This window comes from Brachycentrus maculatus, unplaced genomic scaffold, assembly GCF_059751285.1.
Source record: "Brachycentrus maculatus isolate JH-2025_06_01 unplaced genomic scaffold, ASM5975128v1 h1tg000576l, whole genome shotgun sequence".
NCBI lineage: Eukaryota > Metazoa > Arthropoda > Insecta > Trichoptera > Brachycentridae > Brachycentrus > Brachycentrus maculatus.
This window is the reverse complement of record NW_028281316.1, coordinates 272,812-300,527: the sequence shown is the minus strand read 5'-3', so window position 1 is coordinate 300,527 and position 27,716 is coordinate 272,812. Positions and strand designations below refer to the sequence as shown.

The 27,716-nt window shown below is 35.0% G+C and overlaps 2 protein-coding genes across 4 annotated transcripts; one reads left to right on the top strand and one right to left on the bottom strand.

Moving 5' to 3' along the window:
* Positions 1–125: 125 nt before the first annotated feature.
* LOC148301325 (uncharacterized) lies at positions 126–9,352 on the bottom strand. Of its 2 annotated transcripts, none has more exons than XM_088273442.1 (6): positions 9,172–9,352; positions 4,925–5,030; positions 4,341–4,459; positions 3,663–3,817; positions 1,871–2,018; positions 126–306 (listed from the first exon to the last, which is right to left on the bottom strand). In XM_088273442.1, the coding sequence occupies exons 1-6, from the start codon at positions 9,212–9,214 to the stop codon at positions 149–151; spliced, it is 729 nt and encodes a 242-aa protein (XP_088129568.1). In that variant the 5' UTR covers positions 9,215–9,352; the 3' UTR covers positions 126–148. The 2 variants fall into 2 exon arrangements, with proteins under 2 accessions (XP_088129568.1, XP_088129567.1); XM_088273441.1 differs by lacking the exon at positions 9,172–9,352 and adding an exon at positions 6,452–6,741.
* LOC148301324 (uncharacterized) lies at positions 8,011–27,350 on the top strand. Of its 2 annotated transcripts, none has more exons than XM_088273440.1 (10): positions 8,011–8,142; positions 15,978–16,627; positions 17,375–17,613; positions 18,920–19,093; positions 20,887–21,094; positions 21,682–21,900; positions 23,247–23,387; positions 24,053–24,203; positions 25,726–25,897; positions 26,658–27,350. In XM_088273440.1, exons 2-10 carry the CDS (start codon positions 16,039–16,041, stop codon positions 27,204–27,206), a joined length of 2,442 nt encoding a protein of 813 aa, XP_088129566.1. In that variant the 5' UTR covers positions 8,011–8,142; positions 15,978–16,038; the 3' UTR covers positions 27,207–27,350. The 2 variants fall into 2 exon arrangements, with proteins under 2 accessions (XP_088129566.1, XP_088129565.1); XM_088273439.1 differs by lacking the exon at positions 8,011–8,142 and adding an exon at positions 14,554–14,643.
* Positions 27,351–27,716: the final 366 nt, after the last annotated feature.

Genomic DNA, 27,716 nt, shown 5'->3' with positions numbered 1-27,716 from the left:
GGAGAGCTGACCCCAGCAGTCTACAAAGACGATAAGTTGGGATGAAGCCAGCAAGATGAAGACAACTGCCCTTTACACCATTGAGTTCAGATAAGGGTTGGAAGAAAAAATAAAAACATGATATATTTTTTCAATGATTTTTATTATTTTAATGGTGTTTCCTTAATGAACCAGGGTATCCAAAACCTTTACCACATGTTTTACAGTGATATAATTTTAGTCCGGTGTGAAATCCGTAGTGTTCTCTCAAACTGATGGATTTAGAAAACTTCTTGTCGCAAATCTCGCACTGATAAGGTTTATACTCTGGAAGCAAAGAAAAAAACACATTTTAGTAAAAATGATCACTGCGTTTCGGATCGGTTGTGACAATTACACAGCGCGATGAAACAAAACATATCATGGGTGTACTGGCAAAAAACGTCAACTTTAAAATCCCTGTTTGAATAATTCCTGTTATTTAAAGCTTTCAGCCTGAATAAAATACCTGCTATTAAACCTTAAGTTGAATTTATTTTTAAAAACACATATTTGTACGAAACTTGGCACAATCAGGTGTGTCGATACGAAAACTTGGCACAATCAGGTATGTCAAATACTTGAAAGCGGCCAGGTCAGGAGTCGTAATAATCGTCGGGTATGTATGAGGAGATGCATGAATGTAGAAGAGGCAAAGACAGTATAGTGTGGCGTTCGATTCTCTCGATTAGTTAGTTAGTTAGTTAAACACATATATATGACATTTCAAACTACTTATTGTATTTTGCCAGTTGAAAACTTTATAATATGCATCATTTAGTCAAATTTGACAATTTCGATTGCTTTGCGAGATGTGGACCTGTAGAAGAATGCTCGGGATATCCTGGAGAGACCACAGCTCCAACGACGAGGTGCTACGATTGACTAACGACGGAGAGCACATGCTCGCGACTATCTCCAAGAGACGCGCCAAATGGATCAGTCACGTGTTGAGACCGGAGGGTTTCCTGCACACGATAATAGAGGGGACGATCGAGGGAATAAACGCCAGAGGACACCCACGCAGCCAATACCTAAGCGACTTATACGAGGACTTGGGTTGCTCGACGTATGAGGAGCTGAAGACGGTTTCGGGAGACTGGAGTGGCGAAGGAGATGTTATCTGTTGCTGCAGACCAATCCGCAGAAGTGAGACCAGAAAGAGATTGCTTTGCAAGAGAGGTCTTTAGAAAGCCTAGAGCTTCTGTATCAGAGGAATGCGGTTGGGAGCTTTCGTTACTGACTGGTACTTAAAGCGCTGGACTGATCATTTTACTTTCCAATACAAAGCATCTTCATCTTTCTTGGTGTAAGCCTTGTGGCCTACTTTAAAGAGGGATTAGCCTCCTGCGATGTTGACTCCTGGCTGTCAATCCATATCTTTGGTGGTCTGCCTGGGAGTCGTCTACCTTGGAGTTTGTCGTGCAGTGCAATGTGGAGTCTGGATGGTTTCATTCTCCTCACACGCGCATACGATTGTCTTCATCGTTGCCTTCCCCACCTAATGACATCTTCAATCTCGCATATTTCTTTATTCTATCTTGTAGACTCTTGCCACATATGCTCCTTAGAGTTTTCATTCCTGATACTCTTAGCGTGTTTTTTGTTACTCCGGTGTCCGCTCTGCATTCAATCCCATGTGTCATGATGGGTCACACACAATTTTTACACCGGTTTTATATATTTTAATTTTGCTGCCGATCTCCATGTCATGGTTTTTTTCCATATAGAATTTTTCAAACATCCTGAGATGGCTGCAGCCTTGTTTACTTGCCCCATTACTTCACATTGTATATTCGTTTGACCACATATGATAGAATAAATAATAAATAAATACAAATGTATTACTTACCAACGTGAGATCCAATGTGTTTAGACAGATCCGATAATTGAGGGAAGCTCTCCTCACAAACTTCGCATGGGTACGGATTTATACCGCTGTGAACTACTTTCTTATGCCGAGAAACAGCTTTGCTATCTTTAAACCCTGCAGCACATACCTGCAACAAAATGAGTCTAATTAAACAATAAAAAAGAACTAACGTAAAGAATCCAAAAACAGAACAAAGTTGTTGAGGATGAGCGCCTTCTCAGCAATAGAAACTTCAACCTGAATCTGCGCATAAGAATTGCACATTGCTACAACTTTTTAGTGCTTCTGTATAATAATACAGGGTTTTTACTTCAAATCGAACATTTTACAATCCAAATTTCATGCCTTGCAAATCAAATGGACGTTTAGCAAATAAAATTTAACATTTTTCAAAACAAATTTAACGTTATATTGTATTTTATGAAATGAGTTTGAATTTTTAATTAAAAATAATTATCGTAAATATTTTTAACTAAAAATAATTTTAGGTTAGGATCAGGTAAGATAAAGGGCCTCTGTAGTGTAATGGTTAATGTGTTAAGCTACCGTGCTGGAGGTCCCGAGTTCGATTCCCAGAGTGGGGGGGGTGAAAATAAATATTAGAGATTTTACACTCTAATATTTATTTAATATTACCCTGGACTGGTCCTTTGCCTGCATGTATGTAACGATCAAGATAACAATGTGTCAATACAATGCTGTGCCCTATGCACCATTGGGTTAGAAGAGAAGAAGAAGATAAGGGGCGCATGACTGATCATCGAGCCTTCATGAGATTCATGATCAAGACAACACTACGTCATAGGCCGGTTTAGTGATATATGTATATATATATATAATAAAACCCTTACCGCACCCCAATGGTGCATAGGGCACTGCTTCATATAAACGCAGTGTTATCTCGATCGATTACACATGAAGGAAAGGTGATCAGCCCTCCACTTCAGGTACCAGTCCAGTGTAATATTGAATAAATATTAGAGTGAAAAAATCACTTATATTTATTAAACCCCCCTGGGAATCGAACCTGGGACCTCCAGAACGGCAGCCGAGCATGCTGACCATTACACTACGGAGGCGGACAACATAGTATATATATATATAAGTTCCAATAATTTGAGTAGTGTGGTAGTCAATCATGGGTAGAATGGCGAATGTTATATCGCTCACTCCTTTCAACAACGTCATACATCAAAAAACTTGATTTTTCAGGAGATCGTTTTTAAAGTTTAAAAATATATGTAGTACAATGTATTCAAAATAAATATCAAGCCACTCATTGAACTTTTTACTGTGCAACAGATCTTTTTAGGTAAAACCTGAATGTTTTTTCTCCATTTGAAAAATATTTAGTAAATTTAGAAAAATAATTAAACAATACCTTTAATTAAATACCTTTAGTTAAAAATTTGCCGCTTTTGCTGGAATATAGTACATTTTCTGGGCATTCCGAAAACATGAAAAACTGAAAATTGTCAATTTTTGATATATGACATTGTTGGGTAATATATCCAAAATTAAACAAGGTTTATTGGATTGAATTCTACATTTATTTATCTATATGTTAATACGTGACGCGTTTCGTCACATCATTTTCTGGGCATTCCGAAAACATCCACAACTGAAAATTGATAATTTTTGATATTTGACGTTGTTGAAAGGAGTGAGCGATATGTGTATAAAGTGAGATTCATGATTAAGAATACTAGGTCGCCTTGACACAATGCTCCTTTGGTTGCGGATGAGGAGCAGAAGAGACCGTATATCTTACTGAACACTTGTAAGGCTTCTCTCCCTCGTGAACCAAGATGTGCTTGCGAAGATCGGACTTGGTGTAGAACTGCTTGGAGCATAGATGACAAGGATGAGGTAGTTTGTGCGTGTGACTCATCACATGACGCTTGAGCAAGTGGGCATCGAAAAATGCTGAAATAACAATAACTTGAGTTGTGTGGTGGTCAATCATGGTGTTTCGGCCAAAATCTGTGTATTTTACAGAATAATTTATGTATTAAAAATAGTATTAATAAATGTACGCGAGAAGAACAAAGAGACGCAGTTCATCGAGTTATATTTTGTTTATAATATTGTCCCCACCCTTGTACCTCCTTTAAAATCATATATAAGGGGTGGCGGACAAAATTTTGGGTGCTCAGATTAAATAAGATTCGAAACGTGTATACGCCGCGCTCGCTCTGTTTTTATATTGATGTCGCTTTGTTCTTCTCGCCCCTTGTGTTTAGTAATTTTCGATATATTGGTGTAATTTTGTTATTTTCACATTTATAACATTGTAATTTTTAATAAATAAAAGATTGTCTTCATTTGCGCGTTTTCATCTTCCTAATAAAAGTGTTCCAGTACCGTTAGTAGTAACACATGGGAAGAATGATGTGTAAAGTGATCACTTAACCATATAACGGATTGGATGTCGAAATGTAATAATTACCTGATTCACAGACGGTGCATTGGTAAGGTCTCTCATTGGTGTGGCTTCGGATGTGTCTTATCAGATGGGATTTGTACGGAAAAGCTTTATCGCACTCATCGCAAGAAAACACACTTGTCCTGAAACATATTACATATATAAAAACCCTTATCCGCACCCCAATGATGCATAGGGCACTGGGTTTTATAAACGCAGTGTTATCATGATCGTTTTACACATGAAGGAAAGGTGATCAGCCCTCCGCTTCAGGTGCCAGTCCATGGTAATATTGAATAAATATTACAGTGAAAAAATCACTTATATTTATTTTTACCCCCTTGGGAATCAAAGCCGGGACCTCCAGAACGGTAGCCGAGCGTGCTGACCATTACACTACGGAGGCGGACAAATTTTACTAACAAAAACACATAAAAAATAATATTGTCACAATTGTTTCACCTTGTTAGGGCATTATCACATTGTGATATTACATATTGTTATTAAAATATTATTATTATTATCGATTGTTGCGTGGTATGATTGATAATCCTGAAATTATCCGGAGCATCGGTCTGTATGTTCTGTACTTCTCTTAAAATACAAACCTTTTTTCGATACTGGATTTAGGCCTTCCTACAGGTCGCTTTGTAATGGACTTATTCCCAGTTTTTAACAATTTCGGGAGTCCAACCTTCCTTTTCAGAAGCTGATCTGGAAATAAATAACCAATTCATTATTTAAATATTCTCAGTTATATTTTCTCTTTTTTTTCTTTTCAACATTCTTCAACATGCTTCTTACCTTACGTTTTTTCATTTGTTTTTATTAAATATGCTTTTTACCTTATGTTTTTTTATACTCATACCTATTTATTATACCTGTTTATTGTTTCATATTTTGCCATGTATTAGTTTTGATTTATTTTTTTTAAATCTTTTTTGTAACTTTATTATTTGTGTTCCAGTCTTGTTAACCTTAATCCCATGTCCCAAAATGAGAAATAGAAATTACTCATCGGGAATATTATATATATATATGACTTATTTATGTAATATGCTTTTGAAATAAATAAATAAATAAAATTAAATTATGAACTCAACTCATAACTTGATCCTACTTCCTTGGCCTTACTTATTTTCATCAATTTACAGCTTCATTAATATTCTTCATCTAACCCTTATCCGCACCCAATGGTGCATAGGGCACTGCATCGTATTGACACAGTGTTATCTTGATAGTTTCTTACATGAAGGCAAGATGATCACTCCTGCGCTTCAGGGACCAGTCCAGGGTAATATTGAATAAATATAAAAACTAACTAACTAACCATCACACCGCTTCTCCGCAGGGGCAGGCAGAGAGAATAGAGTGCCACACCACTCTGTCTCTGCAAACATTCTTCGCCTCTTCCACGTTCATGCATCTCTTCATACATACCCGCTGATTATTACGACTCCTAACTTGACCGCTTTCAAGTATTTGGCATACCTGATTGTGCCAAGTTTTCTAGGTCTTTTTTTACTCTTTTTCCAATTACATTCGCCTTATAAATAAATATTAGAGTGAATTACTATTATTCAATTTTCACCCCCCCCCCTGGGAATCGAACCCGGGACCTATAGCACGGTAGCTGAACATGCTAACCATTACACCACGGGGCAGACGGAACAGTAATATAAAATGTTGTAATTATTTTTTCATTTTAATGTTATTAATTGTAACTTATGCTTTTTAATTAACACTTATTTATTTTATGTATTAATTTGAAATCAAACACAGATTTTTTCAGTCTAGTAAGTTGTATTTTATTAACAAAAACACATAAAAATTAATATTGTCACAATTGTTTCGCCTTGTTAGGGCATTATCACATTATGACATTCATTTGATAATGCCCTAACAAGACGAAACAATTGTCACAATATTAATTTTGATGTGTTTTAGTTAGTAAAATACAACTTAGTAGACTCAAAAAATCTGTGTTTGATTTAAAATTAATACATAAATTAAAATGGAGTTCTACAAATTAAACGCCAAATCAATAAATAAACACTTATTTATTTATTTTTAATCACAATCAATAGCAAGTATTCAGATGTTTCTTGAAGGAAATATTTTCACAGAATACTTACTGCCGGCTAGCTGCACATCTTCTGAGATGCTTTCGCGGTTTTGATTCAATTCAGAATCCATATCCATCATAAACAAATCAACCAATAACAGTTTTGGAGTATACTATGTATCTTAAAACATTGGTGCATATTTGTATTTCATTATGCTAATTAAAGGCCATAAAAGTCCAGGTTACATTTTAATAAATATATTAACTCCATCGAGAGTATTCAATAACAAATTTAAACTAACTAATTTGAAACAAATAAAACACAATCTCGAGTTTTGACATTTGTGAAGTACCCGATTCACTAAACAGCAAGACCGGGTTGTTAATTTCGTCGGAACCGGTTCCTCAATTTTACATCTCCACAGTTTATTTTTTTAAATCTGTAATAATTTTGACCATTGCAAGTCCTCGAAAATAAATAAAACCGATACACACCCTCGAATTCCCCCGTCATCAACCTTAAATCATAATTTTCGGTGTCAGCGTTCAGGACCCATGTGACAAAAACAAAAATAAAAACAGAAAGGAACACAACGCCATCCGTTTTAAATCCATCTATCTCTAGAAACACATCCTAATTATCTATCCATTGATATACTTATTTGTCCAAAAGTAAAGTTATGACATGTATTAAGAGTTATTAAACTTAAAATAAAAACATGTGAAACTTCTAGCATTGATCTTGATAGATAACTAAATAATGTTTTACTCTTTGATTTTGATCAAGTTATGCGATACCTGTATGTGAACTTGCAAATAATTATATATTGAAGACGCGTAACCTCACTTTAATCGTTTTTCACCACGTTAAAAATTAATATTTGCAAATGATTAGTTACGTTTGCATATTGAGCGTGAAACCATCATCCGGACTTGATCCAGATCCAAATGAAATAAATGATTCGTATCCCCGTATCCAACTAGTTCAGCAAACAGATCTTAATAAAACGGGAGCCGACTCATTCAAATATTCCCTCGGTAAGTACTCTATCTGTGAGGTCTTTGGATAAAATTATCGTTTTTGGTTCTGTGTTGTACCCAAGTGGAGGTCTGCTGGTCTGTCAGCTGGATAACTTAATAAATAATAAACAATGTGATTTGAGAAGAAGATTGATAAACAGATGGAGTTCCCTGTTGGGAGTGTCGGTGTTATAGAAGAACTTTGTCTCGATATACGCGAGTCTAGTAGTAGCAGTTATCACCTGCCGCGCTATGTTGACGTTTCAGATTACAAAAGTTACCCAGACGATCTTATTAAGAAAACCGAAGCAGAAAGTGATGGCAATACTCCCCGTACTGAGATAGGGACCGGTACTGAACTACAATGCAATGTAACGAGCGAGAAGTGCGTTGAAATTGACATTTCTTATCCTGACATCAAACAAGAATTCTCAAAATCCTCTCTCAAGATGGAGTCCCCTGCAGCGAGTGTCAATGGTGCGGAAGCAGTACATCCTGAAGTACTCAAGTCCGGTAGTGGCAGCTATCACTTGTCACATGATGATGATGTATCAAATTGCAAGACTTACCCAGAAGTTCCTATAATTAAGACCGAAGAAATGGGTGATCGCTACATCGATCAACATACTGGAGAAAGTACTAAACTACATTACGGTGCAGTAACAAGCGAGATATCTACAGAAATGGATATTTCTTATCCTGATATTAAACAAGAATGCTCGGAATACTCCCGGAACACTGGTAAGTCACTTGTCCAAACAAACAAAAAATACTGTAAATATCTTATTCCACTATTATAAACGTTTTGTTCCCACTTAAGAGCGAATATAAACTGGTTTAGATACATAATTCGTGGTCCGTTTAGAGTGATCCGCTTTGATCTACACTGAAAATGAACTCACGGCGAATGCATAATGACGTCTCCATCACAGTTGCAGTTGTGCGGAGCAGTTCATGTTGGCTTCAATTATGGGAAGTGGAAACGTATCTGTTTGGACATGTACACTATCGGCCCTCTTGAAGCGCAGAACTTTTGTAAATTCAGCTACTTAATATAACTATTTTATTTCAGGTGCACCGGACTGCGAAACCAAATACGCCAGTGAAAAGCCATTCGCTTGTTCAGAATGTACATATAGATCGAATCTGAAAGGTTGTTTAAAACAACATATATTGATTCACACAGGCGAGAAGCCTTTTGCTTGTATAGAGTGTACATATAGATGCAATACATTACCTAATTTAATACGACATTCTTTAATTCATACTAGCAAGAAGCGTTTTGCATGTTTAGAGTGTTCATATACATGCAACCACAAGAACAGTTTAATTACACATAATTTAACCCATACTGGCGAAAAACCATTCGCATGTTCGGAGTGTCCATATAGATCTACTCGGAAAATAAATTTAGATCGACATATCTTAACTCACACTGGTGAAAGGCCCTTTGCCTGCCCGAAGTGCGCATTCACATGCAGTCAGAAAATTGGATTGAAATCGCACATTTTAACTCACACTGGCGAGAAGCCTTTTGCATGTACGGAGTGCACTTTTAAGTGCAGTCAGAGGCAGGATTTAAAAAGACACAAATTAACTCACACTGGTGAGAAGCATTTCGCGTGTACAGAGTGTACATATATGATCAATCGTATGAACGATTTAAAAAAACACAATTTGACTCATACTCACGAGAAGCCTTACTCGTGTACCATATGTACATATAAATGCAGTGTGAAAAGTAGTCTGAAAGCACATATGTTTACTCACACTGGTCAGAAGCCCTTCGCGTGTTCAGAATGTACATATACATGTATTCGGAAAAGTAATTTAAAACAACACAACATGTTTACCCATACCGGTGAGAAGCGTTACACATGTTCAGAGTGCGAATATAAATGTTATACGAAAGGCAATTTAAAGAAACATATTTTAACCCACGCTGGCAAAAAGCTTTTATCATGTTCAGAATGTTTATACACATGCCTTGAGAAAAGAGATCTAAAAATACACGTTTCAATCCACACTAGCGAGAAGAATACGTGATTCCACACATCCCAAAGCAAAAAATGGACTGACTCGATTCAAGTTTATATTAAACTTTCCAAACGGGATGCATTGTACTTTATCGCTTATTTTCGTCTGATTACTCATACCTATAGTCACGTTGAGTACAAATATCTATCATATAGAAAGCGATGCTACATATAATTGTTTGATCAAAACACCTAAATTACATGTGCTGGAATTTTTGTAGAAAAGTGTGATCTCTGTGATTTTGGGTTATCTATCGGGCTACTACGTAATATAACCCTGCAAAAGGCGTAATACCCAATTTATTGTTTTAAAAAGAAGAATGCTGTCTGTTTTTTTTATATAAAGTTTTTTTTACCTCGAATGTGCTTAGAGAAAATTATATCATATTGTTTTTAAATGCATTTGATTACGTAATTTTAAAAATCTTATTCTTTTGTAACTGTCACAAAGAGTTTTTTTATAAATGTTCGTGGTTTTAATACAGAACGGCGCTTTTGTTTTAACCATCCTTTTATTTTACGGCAATTAACTTTTTTTTAAATACATAAAACGATTCAAAAGAACAATAATGATGCACAGCATAGAAAAAAAAGCTGACACCACGAGAACCAAAAGCCTTCTTAGAACCACCGAAACGAAGACTCTATGACCCATTGCAGGCCTAACACTTTGCGACAGAGAAAGAAACTCTGAAATAAGAAGAATCTTCAAAATTCATTTAAAGTTCAAGTTCCCCTAGAGCTCCGGATATATAAAAATGCACATATGCCGATAAATGGGAAAAAAGTACGTTGTGCTAACTGTAGCACCAAGGCAAATCCGCACTGGACCAGGTGGCACTGCTCAACTTGCCATGTTGGACTTTGTCTTACAGATAAAAGAAATTGTTTCATGTTATTTCATCAAATATAATGTTTATTCATACCTTTTTCCTATTTTTTAAATAACATTATTTTTGAATTTTTTATTTCTTGTAACCTGGTGGTCCCACTGTAGAACCGCCAATTTTCTCTTAAACTATAAATGTAAAAAAAATTGGAATATAGGAATAATCTTTACTATCCTTTGTTTTCAATAAAATATTTTAAAAAACCTAATCCGACTAAAAAATAATGTTTCGTCCACAAAGGGTTAAAGACCATTTGAAAACTCGCAAAACTTACACTGGTAAAAAAACTGTTCAAGTGCCCAGAGTGTCTATATACATGTCCACGTAAAGGGAATTGAAAAAAACGCATATTAATTCATACTGGTATGAAGCCGTTCTCATGCACTGAGTGTCAATTTTTATGCCTGCGAAAAACTAATTTAGAAAGACACATGTTTACTCAAGCTGAAAAAAGGTTCTCATGCTGTCTGAGTGTCTTTATAGAAGTTCAAATAAAGAGGTTTTAAAAGTGCACATGTTAACTCACACTAGCCTGAAACCGTTCGCATCACCAGACTGTCGTGATCACGTAAAGAGTATTTAAAATCACACATCGCTCACTCCTTTCAAGAACGTCATAAATCAAAAAACGTCAATTTTCAGTTGTGCATATTTTCGGAATGCTCAGAAAATGTACTATATCCTAGCAAAAGAGGCATATTTTTAACTTAATATTTACCATTTTTAATTAATGTTTTACTTAGTAAATACCACTATTTCTTAAAATCTACTGTGACACGTGTTTCGATGCATTCCGCATCATTTTCAAACACCGTATGTGAAGCTAATTCCAAACTTTAGAGTTGGGTCCTTGGGACGTTGAAGGTTGAAGAGGGGGTAGTAGCTGTTTCTTATTTTTATTTATTAATTAAATTTTTATTTTTATTTCTTATCAGAGGGAACATAGACAAAAGGGGGGAGGCTTTAGTCATTGTCATATTGTTAATTATGGGTTTATTGTTATTTATATTCTTATGAATTTCTATTGTTTCAAAATGCTGCAGTTTATGGCTTTTCGTATTGATTATTTTTAGGATTTCTACGTTGTTGTGGTTAAATTTGTGATCATTATCTATTAAATGGTTAGCGAATTCCGAAAAATTATTATTTCTCAAACATAATTCATGTTCCCTGATTCTTGTTTTGAATTTTCGGGAAGTCATACCAATATACGAGCTTCCACAGTCGCAGTTTAATTTATATATGCCACTATTGTCCAATATATTTTCAGGATTATTTTGTGTTTTAAAGATTTTAGTTAAATTATTTTTTGTGTAAAATGCTGGTTTTATATTATTTGGGAATTTTTTGGTAATTTTATGTGATGTTTTATTTATGTAAATGATTCTTTTCCAGTTGGTTTTTACTTTTTCACTATACGTATCGGCTGAGTAGAGAAATGTTTTTGTTAAAATCTTTTTATTTTTACGCGCCAATATCGCGTCTATTATATTTGGGTTATAACCGTTATTGTAAGCAATTTGTTTAATTGTATTTATTTCTCTTTTGAACTTATTGTCATTTAATGGGAATTGTAGTGCTCTATGGATCATGGAGTTAAAGCTAGCTAGTTTATGATTAAGTGGATGGGCTGAACAAGAGGGAATTACAGTATCTGTATGTGTGGGCTTACGATATACATCAAAAGTAATTTTTTTATCTATAATTTCTAAACTGAGGTCTAAGAAATTGATTTGTTTACCTCCGTTATTTTCTAATGTAAATTGTATTTTATCGTTAAATATATTGATAAAATTTAGAAAGGAATCCAATTGTCTTGTTGTTCCTTCCCAAATTACCAATATATCGTCAACGTACCTGAACCAGTTTTTTACAAATTTGAGTAGGGGATGCTTAGACTTAAAGATTTCATTCTCTAAGTTATTTATGAAAATGTCCGCAAGAATTGGGGACAAAGGAGATCCCATGGGTAAGCCGTTAGATTGGACATATATTTTATTATTGAAATTAAAATAATTATCAGAATTATTTGCATTTTGAAGAAAACGTATTGTTTAATTTTTTTTTTCAAATAAACTAAATATTTTTCAAATGGGGAAAAAACCTTCAGGGTTTACCTAAAAAGATCTGTTGGACGGTAAAAAGTTCAAGAAGTTGCTTGACATTTATTTTTAACACATTGTATTATATTTTTAAACTTTAAAAACGTTCTCCTGAAAAATCACGTTTTTTGATTTATGACATTCTTGAAAGGAGTGAGCGACATGTTAACACACTCTGTTAATAAGCCATTCTCTTGCCCTGAGTGTGTATAAACATGTTTAAGTAAACAATGTTTAAAAGTAAATATTTTAACTCACGCTGGTCTGAAACCTTTCTCGTGCTCGCAGTGCCAATTTTCATGTTTGAAAGAATGGGAATTAAAAAAAACACATGGTAACTCACTCTAGTCTGAAACTATTATCATGCTCAAAGTGTCAATTTTCATGATTGAAGAAATGGAGATTAAATAAACACATGGTAATTCACTCTGGTCTCAAACCATTCTCATGCTCAGAGTGTCAATATTCATGTTTGAAGAGATGGAATTTTAAAAGAGACACAAAGCTCACTCCTTTCAAGAACGTCATAAATCAAAAATCGTCCATTTTCAGTTAAGCGTGTTTTCGTAATGCCCAGAAAATGTACTATATCCCAGCTAAAACGGTATATTTTTAACATAATATTTACCCGCTACAGGGCAGAAAGTGTTGTTTTTGCATTTTGAAGAAAAGGTATTGTTTAATTATTTTTTGAAATATACTAAATATTTTTCACATGGAGAAAAAACCTTCAGGTTTTATCTAAAAAGATATGTTGCACAGTAAAAAGTTCAATAAGGGGCTTGATATTTATTTTTAATACATTGTTTTATACTTTTAAATTTTAAAAACGTTCTCCTGAAAAATCAAGTTTTTTGATTTATGACGTTCTTGAAAGGAGTGAGCGACATGTTAACTCACATTGGCGCGAAGCCATTTTCATGTTAAGAGTGATTACTTACACTAGTGAGAAGCCTTTCTCATACTCATAAGTGTCAGTCATCATTTTCACTGAAACAAAAGGGTGGTCAAAGCGCCGGAATATAAAAATTTCCACAGAATGGCATATTAATCCAAAGAAGAGACAATTTAAATGTAATCGTCACCAATGGATGGTATATGTCTATAGGATGGCTTTGAGCAATAAGTTTTTTTTTCTCGACTTCTTGGTATGTCGCATTTCTGAATTTTTTTTGGGGGATATAAATAGTAAATTATCTTGTTCGTCGTGTTTACAAATATCTATTAACCTGGAAACCGGATTTTAACCGACAAGTAGTCAAAGACTTGTGCAGCGTTCGGTCACAAGTCATCAGCCCATCAGCGCCTTTCTCCAGCATCGTAATTCAAGTGCACGCATATTTCTGCGTTCTCTTACTCTCGTTGTCCAAGTTTCTGAACTATATGGAAATGAATAATGAAATCATTTTTGCTTTCTTTGTAATGTGTCGTTTCACTTTTAGCCACGAGAATGCAAATTTAAGATAACCTTTCTTTCCCCCCAGTGATTTGAACAACGTTTTTTTCACATTTTGATTTTATATACAATTATTGTTAAACGGACATCCACCAACTAAAATTGGCCGAGAACGTGGATGAAATAAACTATTTATTTTTTATATTTCATGATTCTTTCCAAAAAATTGAGGAGTGTGGTTGTCAATCATGGGAAGAATGGTGAATGTGTATAAAGTGATCATTTAAACCAGCCTATGATAGGTCGTAAGCCCTTCAAATACCCAGACATTCATATTCTTCTTCATCTATTTTCAGATGTTAAAATGTAAAAATAACTCCTAAGCAGAGAAACCCAGATTTGTAAATTAGGATTTGGACACACCTAAAATGTTATGAATAAAATAAGTGGTCTAATTACAAACTCCATAATTTAAAAAAAATAATATAACAAAGCGTCAGCTGGTTTCCTTTGCTACGCATTAACACAGTTAACACGCGGCGCATGCGTGTAGACTTTTATGACGTATGCGACGAGGAGAGTAATTTTTCTTCTGATTTTTAATGGCTTTTCACCCTAGAGTGAAATTAATTTTGCAACTTAATCCAATGATTTTTTAAATGGTCACACTGGATAGTGTGACCATTTAAAAAAATCACCATAGACAATCATATATAGTTTTTGCTGTCACTTTCAAATGTCATTACAATAGTAAATAGTGCTACGAAATGCGGTCCGAATAAATACATGGTATTTGAATTTTAATGTTTTTACCAAAAGTAAGTGAAAAATTGCCATATTAATATTATTTTCAATAAGCTAAATCATTTTTATATTTTATTTCTTTTTAAAGTTATATTATAACTAAGTAGTTGTAGAGAAAATAAGTTAAAAAAATATGTATTTATAAAATGCATACTGGTTCATTATTAAAAGACTAAATAACAGGGTACATATATCCTTATTTGGTCAGGAAATGATTAAAATACTATTTGAAAAAAAAATATGTGAATGATTTGCAACCAAGGAAAATATTGCACACATTCTGGACAGAAAAATGCAGAACAGATCAAAATAGAAATATTTTTCGCTGGCCTTCTGACACTTATGTGTATATCTTTATTCTTCTCCGTCTTATTCCTCATTACTGAGGGTTGTGTCCCTTGTGGAAGCAATGACTCTTCTCCAGTTATCCCTTGACTGCGCTGCACGTAGCGCTCCAACCACCGAGGTGCCTGCTGCTGCCTTAACTTGATCGATACAATTTTAAAAATTTTCGAAACTGATGCAGTTTTGGTGTACTTCCTGCATCCGAGATCACAAACACAATTGTCCTTATAATGTTGAATTCATCACATAGTAATCTTAAGGTTATATTCATTGATTCAGCGATCACTTTGTGGTAATATATATCCATTTCAAATTGAAGTTTTACTTGGTAACAACCACTATTTCTTAAAATCTACTGTGACACAGTAAATGGTGTTTGAAAGTGATGTGAAATGCATCGAAACACGTGTCACAGTGGATTTTAAGAAATTATGGTATTTACTCAGTAAAACTTAAGTTAAAAATAATTCATGTTTTGAATTTTCTGGAAGACATACCAATGTACAAACTTCCACGCTCGCAGTTTGACTTAAATATGCCACTGTTGTCTAATATATTTTCATGATTATTTTGTGTAAAACTTAAATTAAATAAATTTATATTTTTATTTTAAATATAAATTTAATATATTTATAAATTTAATTAATTAAATTTATATTAATTAGATAAATTTACGTATTTAATTGAATAATTTTTTATTTATATTTTAAATATAAATTTAATGTAAATATAAATTTAATTAATTAAATTAATATTTATATTTTAAATATAAATTAATTAATTAAATTTATATTTTAAATTTATCTTTCAAATAAATATAAATTGAATTAATTAAATTTATATTTATATTTTATTCATATTTTTTGTATTTCAATTTACGTCATGTAATGCAAAAGAATTTAAAAAAAAGAGAAAAAAAAAAAGATTTTACCACAAAGTGACTGAAAAAGCCAAATCAATAAATGAATGTTTTAATCTGTTGAATATTTGTTTTTTTGTTCAGTTTTAGATCTGGTGCTTTTAGTATGAGAAACAATGTGAAGTTACATATACTTATCTGAATAATGGCGGATTCCATATTGAATGTTATGAATTCTAAAAAAGATTTTGAGTCTACTGAAAAACTAAAAAATATTGGTATTAAAAAGATTCATTGCAGCCGAAATTATAATGAGAATAATATGTCTAATAATTCATACATTATACAGGATAAAAATGACACAATTCTTGATAGTTGGTTGCCCTTTAAAATGGACGTCACTTGTGAAGAAGAAGAAGAAAATGTCTCAAATCATAAAAACAGTATTAAAATTGAAAAAGGTTGCATTAAATCGGATTCAAGCGAAGACGATGTTCCGTTATCCATTTTCAAATGCAAACAGTTTATTGTTGATTCCACGGATAAAGATGTTAAAATAGAAACGATCGGAATGCCTTCCTTTAAATTTGTTGAAGATAAGTCAACCATAGATAAAAAACAGGGTCGCCTCGTAAGCAAAGAAGAACGGAGAGAGAACCGTAGACTGAAGAGAGAACGAAAACTCAAAAAGCTTCTCAAGTCTTCCCAGCTGAATTTTTTAGGTACTCCCCTGCCAAAAGTTAAGAAGAAAACCAATTTGTATGTAAAGGGTAAAAAAGTGTTCTGCAAATCAGGTATGCACATATTATTGCGGATTACTCAATAGTTATATTGTCCTGACAGCTAACAAGTTTCGCTCTTGGTAAATGGGTAATACTAGTATAGATGGCAGTGGAAATGGAAGAATGACTTAAGCCGAATCTCACAGATGAACAGTCTGTGAGAGGCCTTTTTTCTATGAATTTTTCTTCTTATCCTTATCTGTACCCAGTGGTGCATAGAGCACTGCATCGTATCAACTCAGTGTGATCTCGTTCGTTAATTCCACGAATGCAAGGTGATCCAGTCCTGCGCATCTTGTACCAGTCCAGGGTGATATTCACACATTGTTTGCGGGAAACTCTTAAAAGTGTCTTTTGCATACTGTTGGTAGAAAGCGGGAGACGCTTATAAGCATTCTATTTGTTTACTTTTGGCAGACCAAGAAACATTATACAGTTCAGAATTAGGCTTGCCGTTACTTGTGATCAGGTTACATATGATTAGGTTACTTGTGATTAGTATATGACCCTAATTAGTATCCAAATTAAAGTCAGGGTTGATGAAAAACCACCCGACAACAATGTGTTAAATAAATTAGAATCCATACATATTATACAGGACTGTATCCATTTGAACATCCACCATACATGGTTTTGCCGCACATTCGACTGAGAGATCACATTTCAACTGTATTCACTCTACTCAATAATCACATTAGTCACTTGAGGACCAGTCACCGTTAACAATTGCAATTTTTTTAAATGTTTTTTTTCTTTCAGATTCTGAGAGCTCCGATTTTGAAAAATATGTATATTTCGATGAGAGTAAAACAAAACGGAAAATCAAATTGAATCCCGATTTCTCTTTGGAAGACTTGGAAAAACAAATAAAGGATACCAAAATTGAAAATGCTTGCTTGACGAAGGAACGTTCCAGAATTGATGAGATAAAATTAAAAGAAAGATTGAAATTGCGGCAGGAAATTCAAAGATTGAAAACTGATATTATGGATTTGCAGGTAATTTTTTTTTGTAATATTTTTGGTATGGTTGAATGCCTCTTTACTTTGATGGTTAGCGCTTTCGGCTATCATCTTGGAGGACGCAGGCCCGATTCCCAGGGGGGACAATAAAAATCAGTGTATTTTTCACTAAAATATTTTGAAATAATTCAAATTAAAAATTATTTTTAAATAATAATATTTTTATTTGACCTTGACTAAGCTTTATTAAACTTTATATTTTAAATATTAAAATCAAACACTGGTTTAAAGGTTTTTTTCGGCCCTTTTTATTCTTCATATTAAAACCCTTATCCGCACCCCAATGGTGCAAAAGGCACTGCATCATATAAACCCAGTGTTATCTTGATTGTTAACACATGAAGGAAAGGTGATCAGCTCTCCGCTTTAGGTACCAGTCCAGGGTAGTATTGAATAAATATTAGAGCAAAAAAATCACTTATATTTATTTGACCTCCCCCTGGTAATCAAACCCGGGACCTCTAGAATGGTATCCGAGTGTGCTGACCATTACACTACAGAGGAGAACTCGTTTTTTATTTTAATATTTAAAATGTAAATTATGGAGTTCTACAAATTAAATGCCAAATCAATATAATACATATCGTAAGTATATTTGCAAAAAATGTTAACTTAAAAATCCCTGTTTGAATAATCCCTGTTATTTAAAGCTTTTAACCTGAATAAAACACCCGCTATTTAACTTAAAGTTGATTTTACTTTTAAAACCACATTAATACATTTCAAACTACTTAGTGTATTTTGCCAGTTTATAGAACGTTAAAACGTTTATAATTTGCATAGTTAAGTCAAAATTGATGTTTTTGCCAGGATACCCACGACATACATATTTTGTTTGCAACTACATTGTATTTTATAAGAAAAAATGTAAATACTGCATATATATATTAATAAATAAATAATGAAGAGATAACTTTTTTTTTTTTAGATGGGAATTGCATTTATTATTTACCTTGCTTATTATGTACAAGGTTTATAGATCATTTAGTGGATTTTTGTTTCTTCTAGCTAATTAAATATGTTTTTATTAATGAAGAGATAATGTAAGATTCATACAATACTGCGCTCCAGTATTGCCACATGTCCAGCCCTCATCTGTCCTCCATTAGCAGCTTTATGATGAGGTTGGAGCTCTTCATCAGCCTCTTCCAAAAGCCTACCACTCTGCCTTATTATCCCATCCCAGTGTGATATGCGTTCTAAAGCAAACATACTACTCACACTACAGTATCGGGGTAACTTGATAAATACTAATTTTGCTTTGTTTGGTTTTGATTTTCAGTCGGACGATCAAAACAATATTGTTCCTGACTTTGGAAGTACTGCGAGAATTGTACAATATTTAAAACAATATTTGGAACCTTTTCATAGCTCTTTAAAATTATCTATGGAATACCAAAATGGATTTTATGATAAGGTCAAGAATTTCAACTTTACGGGATCTGTGTTTTGGGAGGTAAGAATTTTTACGAATCAATCAGCTTACTTAATTTTTGTTTGGCGCATTGGCTACCTTGTACTCGTATAAGGCCACAGATTTGATTCCCAATGGGTTCACCATTAAATCTGAAATATTTTTTAAACTGTACATTATTACCGGTTGGTTAAAAGTTTTTTCTCAATGTGTTAGTATTTTAGCTGCCTTTTTAATTTGTCTTTTAAGCTTGTAAATATTTATATTGTAAAAACTGATGTGACAGTCTGTTACATAGATTTATCCTGGAGTTCTTATTCTTACAATTCTTACAATTCTTCTTCAAACCCTTATCCGCACCCGATGGTGCATAGGGCACTGCATCATAACATAAACGCAGTGTTATCTTGATCGTTAACACATAAAGGAATGTGATTAGCCCTCCGCTTCAGATATCAGTCCAGGGTATATTTAATAAATATTAGAGTGAAAAAATCACTTATATTTATTTGACTCCCCCTTGGGAATCGAACCCAGGACCTCCAGTACGGTAGCCGAACGTGCTGAATAGTGATACAATTTTTCAGTGTCTAATCACTTCAAAAAGCTAATATGACATATCTTCAATAGATTTCAACAATATGGAATCAACGTTAAATAATACAAACTCGTGAGAAATTTTATGAATTTTTATTTTTATATGTGTTTTTATTTTGGCTAAAAAATATTTATGTGTAATCTGATGTGATAATCCGAAGCAAAGATTTATCGGGCTATACCTTTCCTAAAACAGTGGCACTATTTTTCGGCATCTCTATTCACCCCGAATGACTAATATGGAATTTTTTCTAGGATTCTAATCATATGAAAATCAACAGCAAAAACCCATTGAATTTTATTTCCTGAACATAACTAACTAACTAACTAACTAACCATCACGTCGCAGGGGTAGGCAGAGGGAATAGAACGCCACACCACTCTGTCTTTGCAAACATTCTTCGCCTCTTCCACGTTCGTGCATCTCCTCATACATACCCGCCGATTGTTACGACTCCTAACCTGACCACTTTCAAGTATTCGGCATACCTGATCGTGCCATGTTTTTCTCGGTCTTCCTCTGCTTCTTTTCCCGCTAACATTCGCCTCATAAATTTGTTTTACCGTTCTTTCCTCACTCATTCGTTCTACATGTCCAAACCATCTCAACACGCCTTTCTTAATTATATCGATAATGCTTATCTCAGCTTTGCATTCCTTCCTTATTTCACTATTCGAACATCTATCATACATCGTTTTGTCGCACATTCTTCTGAGAGATCGCATTTCGACTGCATTCAGTCTACTTTCATCCTTCATTTGCCAACTCCATGTTTCAATTCCATATGGTAGAGTTGGAACCAGGACTCTGTTATGCGGAACCGGGAATCTTTTTTGATATAAGCATTATTCATCTGAACATCTTTTTTGATATAAGCGTTATTTAAGCTAGAAAATATTTATGTATAAAATGATGTGACACTCTGAAGGATAAATTTATCAGGGATTCTATTTCCCTAAAATGTTTGTGTTATTTTTTAGCATCTCTATTCACCCCGAATGGCTTCTTCTGGCATTTTTCTCTAGGATTTTAACAATATGGAATCAAAATTAAATGATATGAACTCATTTAGTTTTTTTCTCAAGGAGGTTTTTTTATAGCAAGAAAATATTTATTTAATGTGATGTGACAAACTGAAGCATAGATTTATTTGTCAGCGAGTACCGTTTCCCTAGAGTAGTGTTATTTTTCAGGATTTCTATTCACCCCAAATGGCTAATATTACTTTTTCTTCTAGGATTTCAACAATCTTGAATCAACATCAAATGATATAAACCCAGTGCCATTTTGGAAGGGAGATCTGAAAACCATCAATCCAAATACAATGACGAACTTTAAACCAGACAAAGATATATTGCAATTGATATCAGATGAAATAGACACTTGTTTTACTGAAAAACAAACTGTGCGGGAGAAAAACAACTTAAAACAAGGAAATAATTCAGGTAACATATAAAGATTTTTTTGTCAGTTTTGTCATGTATATACATATTTTTTTAAACGTTAGCTCTTTGACTGATGAGTTTTGATCAAGATTTTATTTGGATTTTAAAGAGCATGTTTTTATTTCAAATATATGAACATATGTCGCTCACTTCTTTCAAGAACGTCATAAATCAAAAATCGTCAATTTTCAGTTGTGTATGTTTTCGGAATGCCCAGAAAATGTACTATATCCCAGCAAAAGCGGCATATTTTTAACTTAATATTTATCCGCTACAGGCAGAAAGTGTTGTATTTGCATTTTGAAGAAAAGGTACAGTTTAATTAATTTTTTAAATACACTAAGTATTTTTCAAATGGAGGAAAAACCATCAGGTTCTACCTAACAAGATCTATTGCACAGTAAATAGTTCAATAAGTGGCTTGATATTTATTTTTAATACATTGTATTATATTTTTAAACTTTAAAAACGTTCTCCTGAAAAATCAAGTTTTTTTTATTTATGACGTTCTTGAAAGGAGTGAGCGATGTGTTTCTAACTTTAGATGCCATGTTTAACCAGTTTTTGTGTTTATTGTGATTTTACAGGTGATTTTGAATCGGAAATATCGACAGAACAGAATGCTGCTTTTCCGCCTGTTGACGGAAAAGGTACTGACAATAATTCTTCATCAGATGGAGAGCTCTTTATTGAGGATTGGCATCCCCCGACCAGTAACGATATGTGTAAAAGTACGAAAAATGCAATTAAAAAAGGACCAATGGCATTTGAGAGTAATCAAATCAAACAGGCTGTCAGTGAAAAAGGTATGTCCACCGCTCTTATCAACCGTTGTTATGATTACTTCAACATATACTAACTAACTAACCATCACGCCGCTTCGCCACAGGGGTAGGCAGAGAGAATAGAACGCCACACCACTCTGTCCTTGCAAACATTCTTCGCCTCTTCCACGTTCATGCATCTCCTCATACATACCCGCCGATTGTTTTGACTCCTAACCTGACCACTTTCAAGTATTTGGGATACTTGATTGTGCCAAGTTTTCAACATATAATAATTTTTTTGCTATTTGAAAATGTAATTGTTGACACGTTTGCGGACAAGATAGCTGCAGCCATAGACAATAGACAATTTCGATGACCTTATATCTTAGGATCTATATGTAAATATAAAATTGTAATCATGTAAATTGAAAAACACCCTCGAGGTGATTTTTTTGAGGAAATGGCGCTATTTAAATTGGCCTCCTTCTAAGCGTGTCATGTCAGGTCCCCCTAACGTCGACTATATCACTTGAGAGTAATTGTCCTTGTCTCGGGCAGCTCTAAACACTCTTGATCCCCGTCCAATCTCGTATATTCCGGAGCCAGGAGATCTGCCTCCTGCCCACATCCCGTGGACCCTCCACTAGGTGCAATAGCTCGTACTTGTCTCCTCTTAGCACATGCCTCAGATAGGACACCTTCCGGACCTCGATATCAGCCCTATTTATTTATTATTTTTATTATAAATGCCTGAAAGATTTTTAATTTTTAATTTTTTGTACAAATACATATTTAAATAATACAAAATAGTTGGTAAATATACAATACATTTCAAATATAACGTTTCTACCTCTCTAATAAAGAAGAGACTTGTGTTTAGAGAGGGAGTTCGTTTTACAATTTTTTTTTCATTTTTATAAACAAAGTAAATTAAAATTTGTCCGCCTCCGTAGTGTAATGGTCAGCACGCTCGGCTACCGTTCTGGAGGTCCTGGGTTCGATTCCCAGGGGGGGTAAAATAAATATAAGTGATTTTTTCACTGTAATATTTATTTAATATTACCCTGGACTGGTACCTGAAGCGGAGGGCTGATCACCTTTCCTTCATGTGTATACGATCAAGATAACACTGCGTTTATATGAAGCAGTGCCCTATGCACCATTTGGTGCGGATAAGGGTTTTTATTTTTATTTATTATTAAATTAAAATTAAAATTAAAAATAAACAAAGCAAATTAAAAAATTTTTTTTTTTTTTTAGTATGGAGTTTAGGTAGAGGTGAGTCTTATATGTTTTTTTTTTAGTTTTAAAGGTTTGTTAATTTTTTATGGATTTTAAGTTTTCCGATATATATAGATTTTATAGATTATGTGCTTAAATTTCAGAGTGTGAAATGGATAATGATCAGAGAGATAACGCAAGCGATAATGACAGTCTGGATGATTTATTTTGTGATAAAACATGCAGCGGATATGAAGGGGCTGTCACCAAACCCGCTGTTGAAGGAACTGACTCCCTGGATGAAGGTTTGTGATTTTTAAAATTGTTTTATGAGCTACCTCTTCTTTCTTCCCTTATTCAGGCTTAGTGGTACACAAGGCACCGCAACACAGTGTCAATTTGATTGTTAGTTATATAAAGACAGTCCTGCAATTCAGGTACCATTCCAGGGTAATATTCATATTTCTTACGTATTTGTCTGTGAAATGTATAGCGTTTTAAACCATTGCGGAAATAGATAGACAACTAGGTGGAGTTGGGTTGGATTAGTTATTTTTTTAGATGGGAGTTGCATTTTATTACATATTTATCTTGATTATTATGTCCAAGGATTATATCGTAGTCATACAGGAGAAAGTGACCAAGTGCATTTGTTACAAAAACGTGATCATTGACTATTAAATATCATACTAGCTTAATATTGCCCTGAATAAATCCCAAAGGATTTTAAACTTGGAAGTATAATATATTGACTTGTTAAATATGACTTCCTGCATTGATGTTTATTTTCTTGCCAAGCAAAAGTGATTTGAATGGCCCTCCTGAACATTTTACGTTTTGTCAGTTGGTCACTTTCTGCTGTACGACTACGATATGGTAGTATCATGAAATTGATTTTTATTTATTCACTAGGTTTTCCCGCTCTGTATTCGATCCTATGGGAGCATTTAATCGAGCACTTTAATTCTAGGGGGACTGTGCTCCGAGTGCGGATATGACTCTTCATGGACCAGCTTTATATCCAGGCACCGAGAAGCATACTCACAGGGAACCAAACTGAATCCCTGTAATAACTGTAATATGAGGTTTCTCAAATCTGGACACTTTGATGGGCGACACAGGTTGGTTCTAATACTCTTCATTGTAATCGGGCTGAGAGAATGGAATGCCAAACTACTCACCTTTTAAGCCGAAGACTGACCGGAGCATTTCGTCATAACGTAACACGTTACGATGCCAGCATTCAGGCAGTCAGTACAGCGAGCCGAGCGCTCCATCCATAGTTTCGGATGCTCGCTGATGCTCGCCGCGAGCGATGTTACGACGTTATGTTACGACAAAATGCTCCGGTCAGTCTCCACCTTTAAGCTACTACTGTACACTGTATTCATATGAATTATGATTATATAATTATGTAATCATATGAATTATATAATTATGATTGAGTTAACATGTTGACTGCCATGCTTATTTTCATAATTCTGTTAATGCAGCCAATTCTTTAAAAATACTCTTTTACTTCTTCATTTTGAATAAATATTTTACAATTATATTTTCTGTTTATTTATAAATTAATGTTCTGTTCATGTAAGCCTCCAGCATTGATTTTTCGTTCTCTTCCCATGTGCCACCTATCCGTATTAGCACTGATATACTAGGAATTACATGGTAGCTGCAGGATCGCAATCTACGAGCTATCTCGTAGTTGGCAGTCAAGGTCTTAATGTCATCACCAGTTGGATAAAACTTCCATTCCTCAAAAATTTCAACTCATTTTCCCTATACATATTCCTATACAGAGGAAAATCACGGAATTTTCAAAGTTTTCGCCACATCCTAGGTCTCAAATGTTTAATTTTTTTAAATGGGAGTTGCATTTATTATTTACCTTGCTTATTATATACTAGGTTTATAGATCAACAGTTGGATTTTCATTTCTTCTAAACTACAAGGGCGTTTGTGCACTACACGGAATTCTACCGTCCGGTACATCAGTTAGCGTTTTAAAACAATGATTGGATTGGATTGGCTTGTGCTTTTGTCCATCTTTCTTCAGATCAGTGCTATTGATCGGTGCATGAACACGTTGCGTGTAAATTCGATCAAGCTAAACTACCGTAGTCGCTTTCATTTTTCAAAACCGGACTGCTGGACGGTAAAATTACAGGTAGTGCACAAACGCCCTAATGATGTTTTATTGACAGGCACCATGGCGTAGTTATGGTAAACGCTCGACTGCCAAACTGGCGTCGCGAGTTTGATTCCCGCCAATTGCTAAATAAATTCAAGAAAGATTAGTTTTCAATTGGTCTGAGTGTTTGTGATGTGTTTTTCACATTTACTTTCTAGGTAAGGATAGGCCTTACTATCCTACCTGCAGACAAGCCTCTAAAAGTAAGAGGCTTTGCGGGTTATTCCTTAAAAAAACCTATTTAATCTATGTTGGAAACAGGAGGGATAATCTAGTGTGGGCCAATCAGGAACTTGTCAGCATTTACTCATTGCTGGGAGGAAACCACGTTGCGCTCTTCGGGAGAAGCCGGACTGCTGACTGTCGTCAACAGGCCTTCCGTTCCACTAGAAGAGGGTTTGGCATTTTGTGTCCTAGCTTGGTTTATAGTATGTCCTTTACATTGTTTCCAGGTTGAAGCGTCCACCCCCCAGGAGGTTCCGGAAGGGCTCCTTCATGTGTGAGCAGTGCGGAGTGTGCTGCTCCTCTCTCTCTGGCCTGAGCCAACACAGGCTGAGGCATGCGGAGGCGCGGAACAGCTGTCCCCACTGTCCCTACCGCTGTAGGAGAAAGAGCTACCTCAAGGTGACAGTGTAACGTGTTTATGATCTCAACTTAGAGCCATTTTGTCAATATATATCCAGAATAGACTTTAGAATGAACCTAATGTATGGAAGTGAAGTATTGAGTTGGGAAAAGAAGGATGAAAGTAGACTGAATGCAGTATATCAGAGCGACCAGTGGCATGCACAGAGAATTAATTAGGGTAGACAATAAAGGTAGGTGGTAGTAAGGTAAGCTTGGCACTAGTTATGAGGGTAGGCAGTAGAGGTAGGTAGTAAGGTAAGCTAGGTACTACTTAGTAAGGTAGGATAGGCACTGCTTTTCTGCCTTTATGAAATGCACGCCCCTGAACACGGCAAAACCATGTATGATAGATGCTTGAATGGTGATATAAGGAAAAAATGCAAGGCTGAGATAAGCATTGTCCATCAAATCAAGAAAGGTGTTTTAAAATGGTTTGGACATGTGGAAAGATTAAATGCGGAAAGAAAGGCAAATCAAATATATGAGGTGAATTTAGTTGGAAATAAAAGCTGAGAGGAAAACTTAGTATGGTCAAGTATTTCAAATATTTATTTTATTCAGGTTAGGAGTCGAAATAATCGGCGGGTATGTATGAGGAGATGCATGAATGTGGCAGTAGCGAAATGTTTGCAAAAATAGAGTGGTTTGGCATTCTATTCTCTTTGCCTACTCCTGCGGAGAAGCAGCGTGATGGTTAGTTACAAAAAAATAAAATGAATAAAAATGGAATATTAATATAATGTTTTGTCTTTTACAGAAACATATTGAAACCCATAGTAAAAAATCACAAGCAAAAATCACTTCTAAAAATGTAGAATTCAACAATCCGCCTCCGATTCTGTCTTGCGAATCGTGCGGTCGGATTTGCCAGACCGCCCAAGAGTTGAAGGCGCACAAGAGTGATCACAAAAAGAAGGTGTATTCCTGCACCGACTGTTCTTATACGGCGGCGAAGTCCAGTCGCCTATCGCAGCATCTGAAGACCCACAGTGGCGACAAGCCCTTCCAATGTACGTACTGCGATTACAGGGCTTCCTGCAAGTCATACTTGAAGTCTCACGTACGCTACCACACGGGGGAAAAGCCCCACAAGTGTGATGAGTGCCCTTACCAGTGCGTCACCTCCACGCGACTCAATGTTCACAAGAAGATTCACTCTGGCGAGCGGAATTACGCGTGTTTAGTTTGCGAGTATCGTGGAACTACTAGCTCGCATTTGAAAGTGCATATGAGACAGCACTCGGATGGGACTGTTGTTGATGATTTGGTGCCTCAAGAGAAAGTGCTAGAGCAAAATTTTACGTAACGTGTGCCTCAAATCTGGCACAAAACTGTGTGTCAGACGGTCAGTGGATATTAAGTTGGGACAAACTGTGTGACAGATGCTCGGTGGACATTATCTAAGTTGGCAGCAAGGACGGGCAGTTTATCTTTCTTGGCACTTATCTTGTGCATTATCAAAGGTGACACGAAATGTTTGCCAGAAAGGACAGGCAGTTTAGCTTTATTGGCACAAACTGTGTGCCAATCGTGCATTATCAAAGGTGACACAGAATGTGTGCTAGCAAGGACGGGGAGTTTACCTAACTTGGCACAAACTGTGTGCCAGACGTGCATTATCAAAGGTGACACAGAATGTGTGCTAGCAAAGACCCCCAAACGCCCCAGTGTATCTAAGTTGGCACAAACTGTGTGCCATACGTGAATTATCAAAATAGACACAGAGTGTGTGCCAAATGCGCAGTTTACATTTTTGAAGCTGGCACAGACTGTGTAGTGGACTCGGTGACACAGAATGTGTGCTAGCAAGGACGGA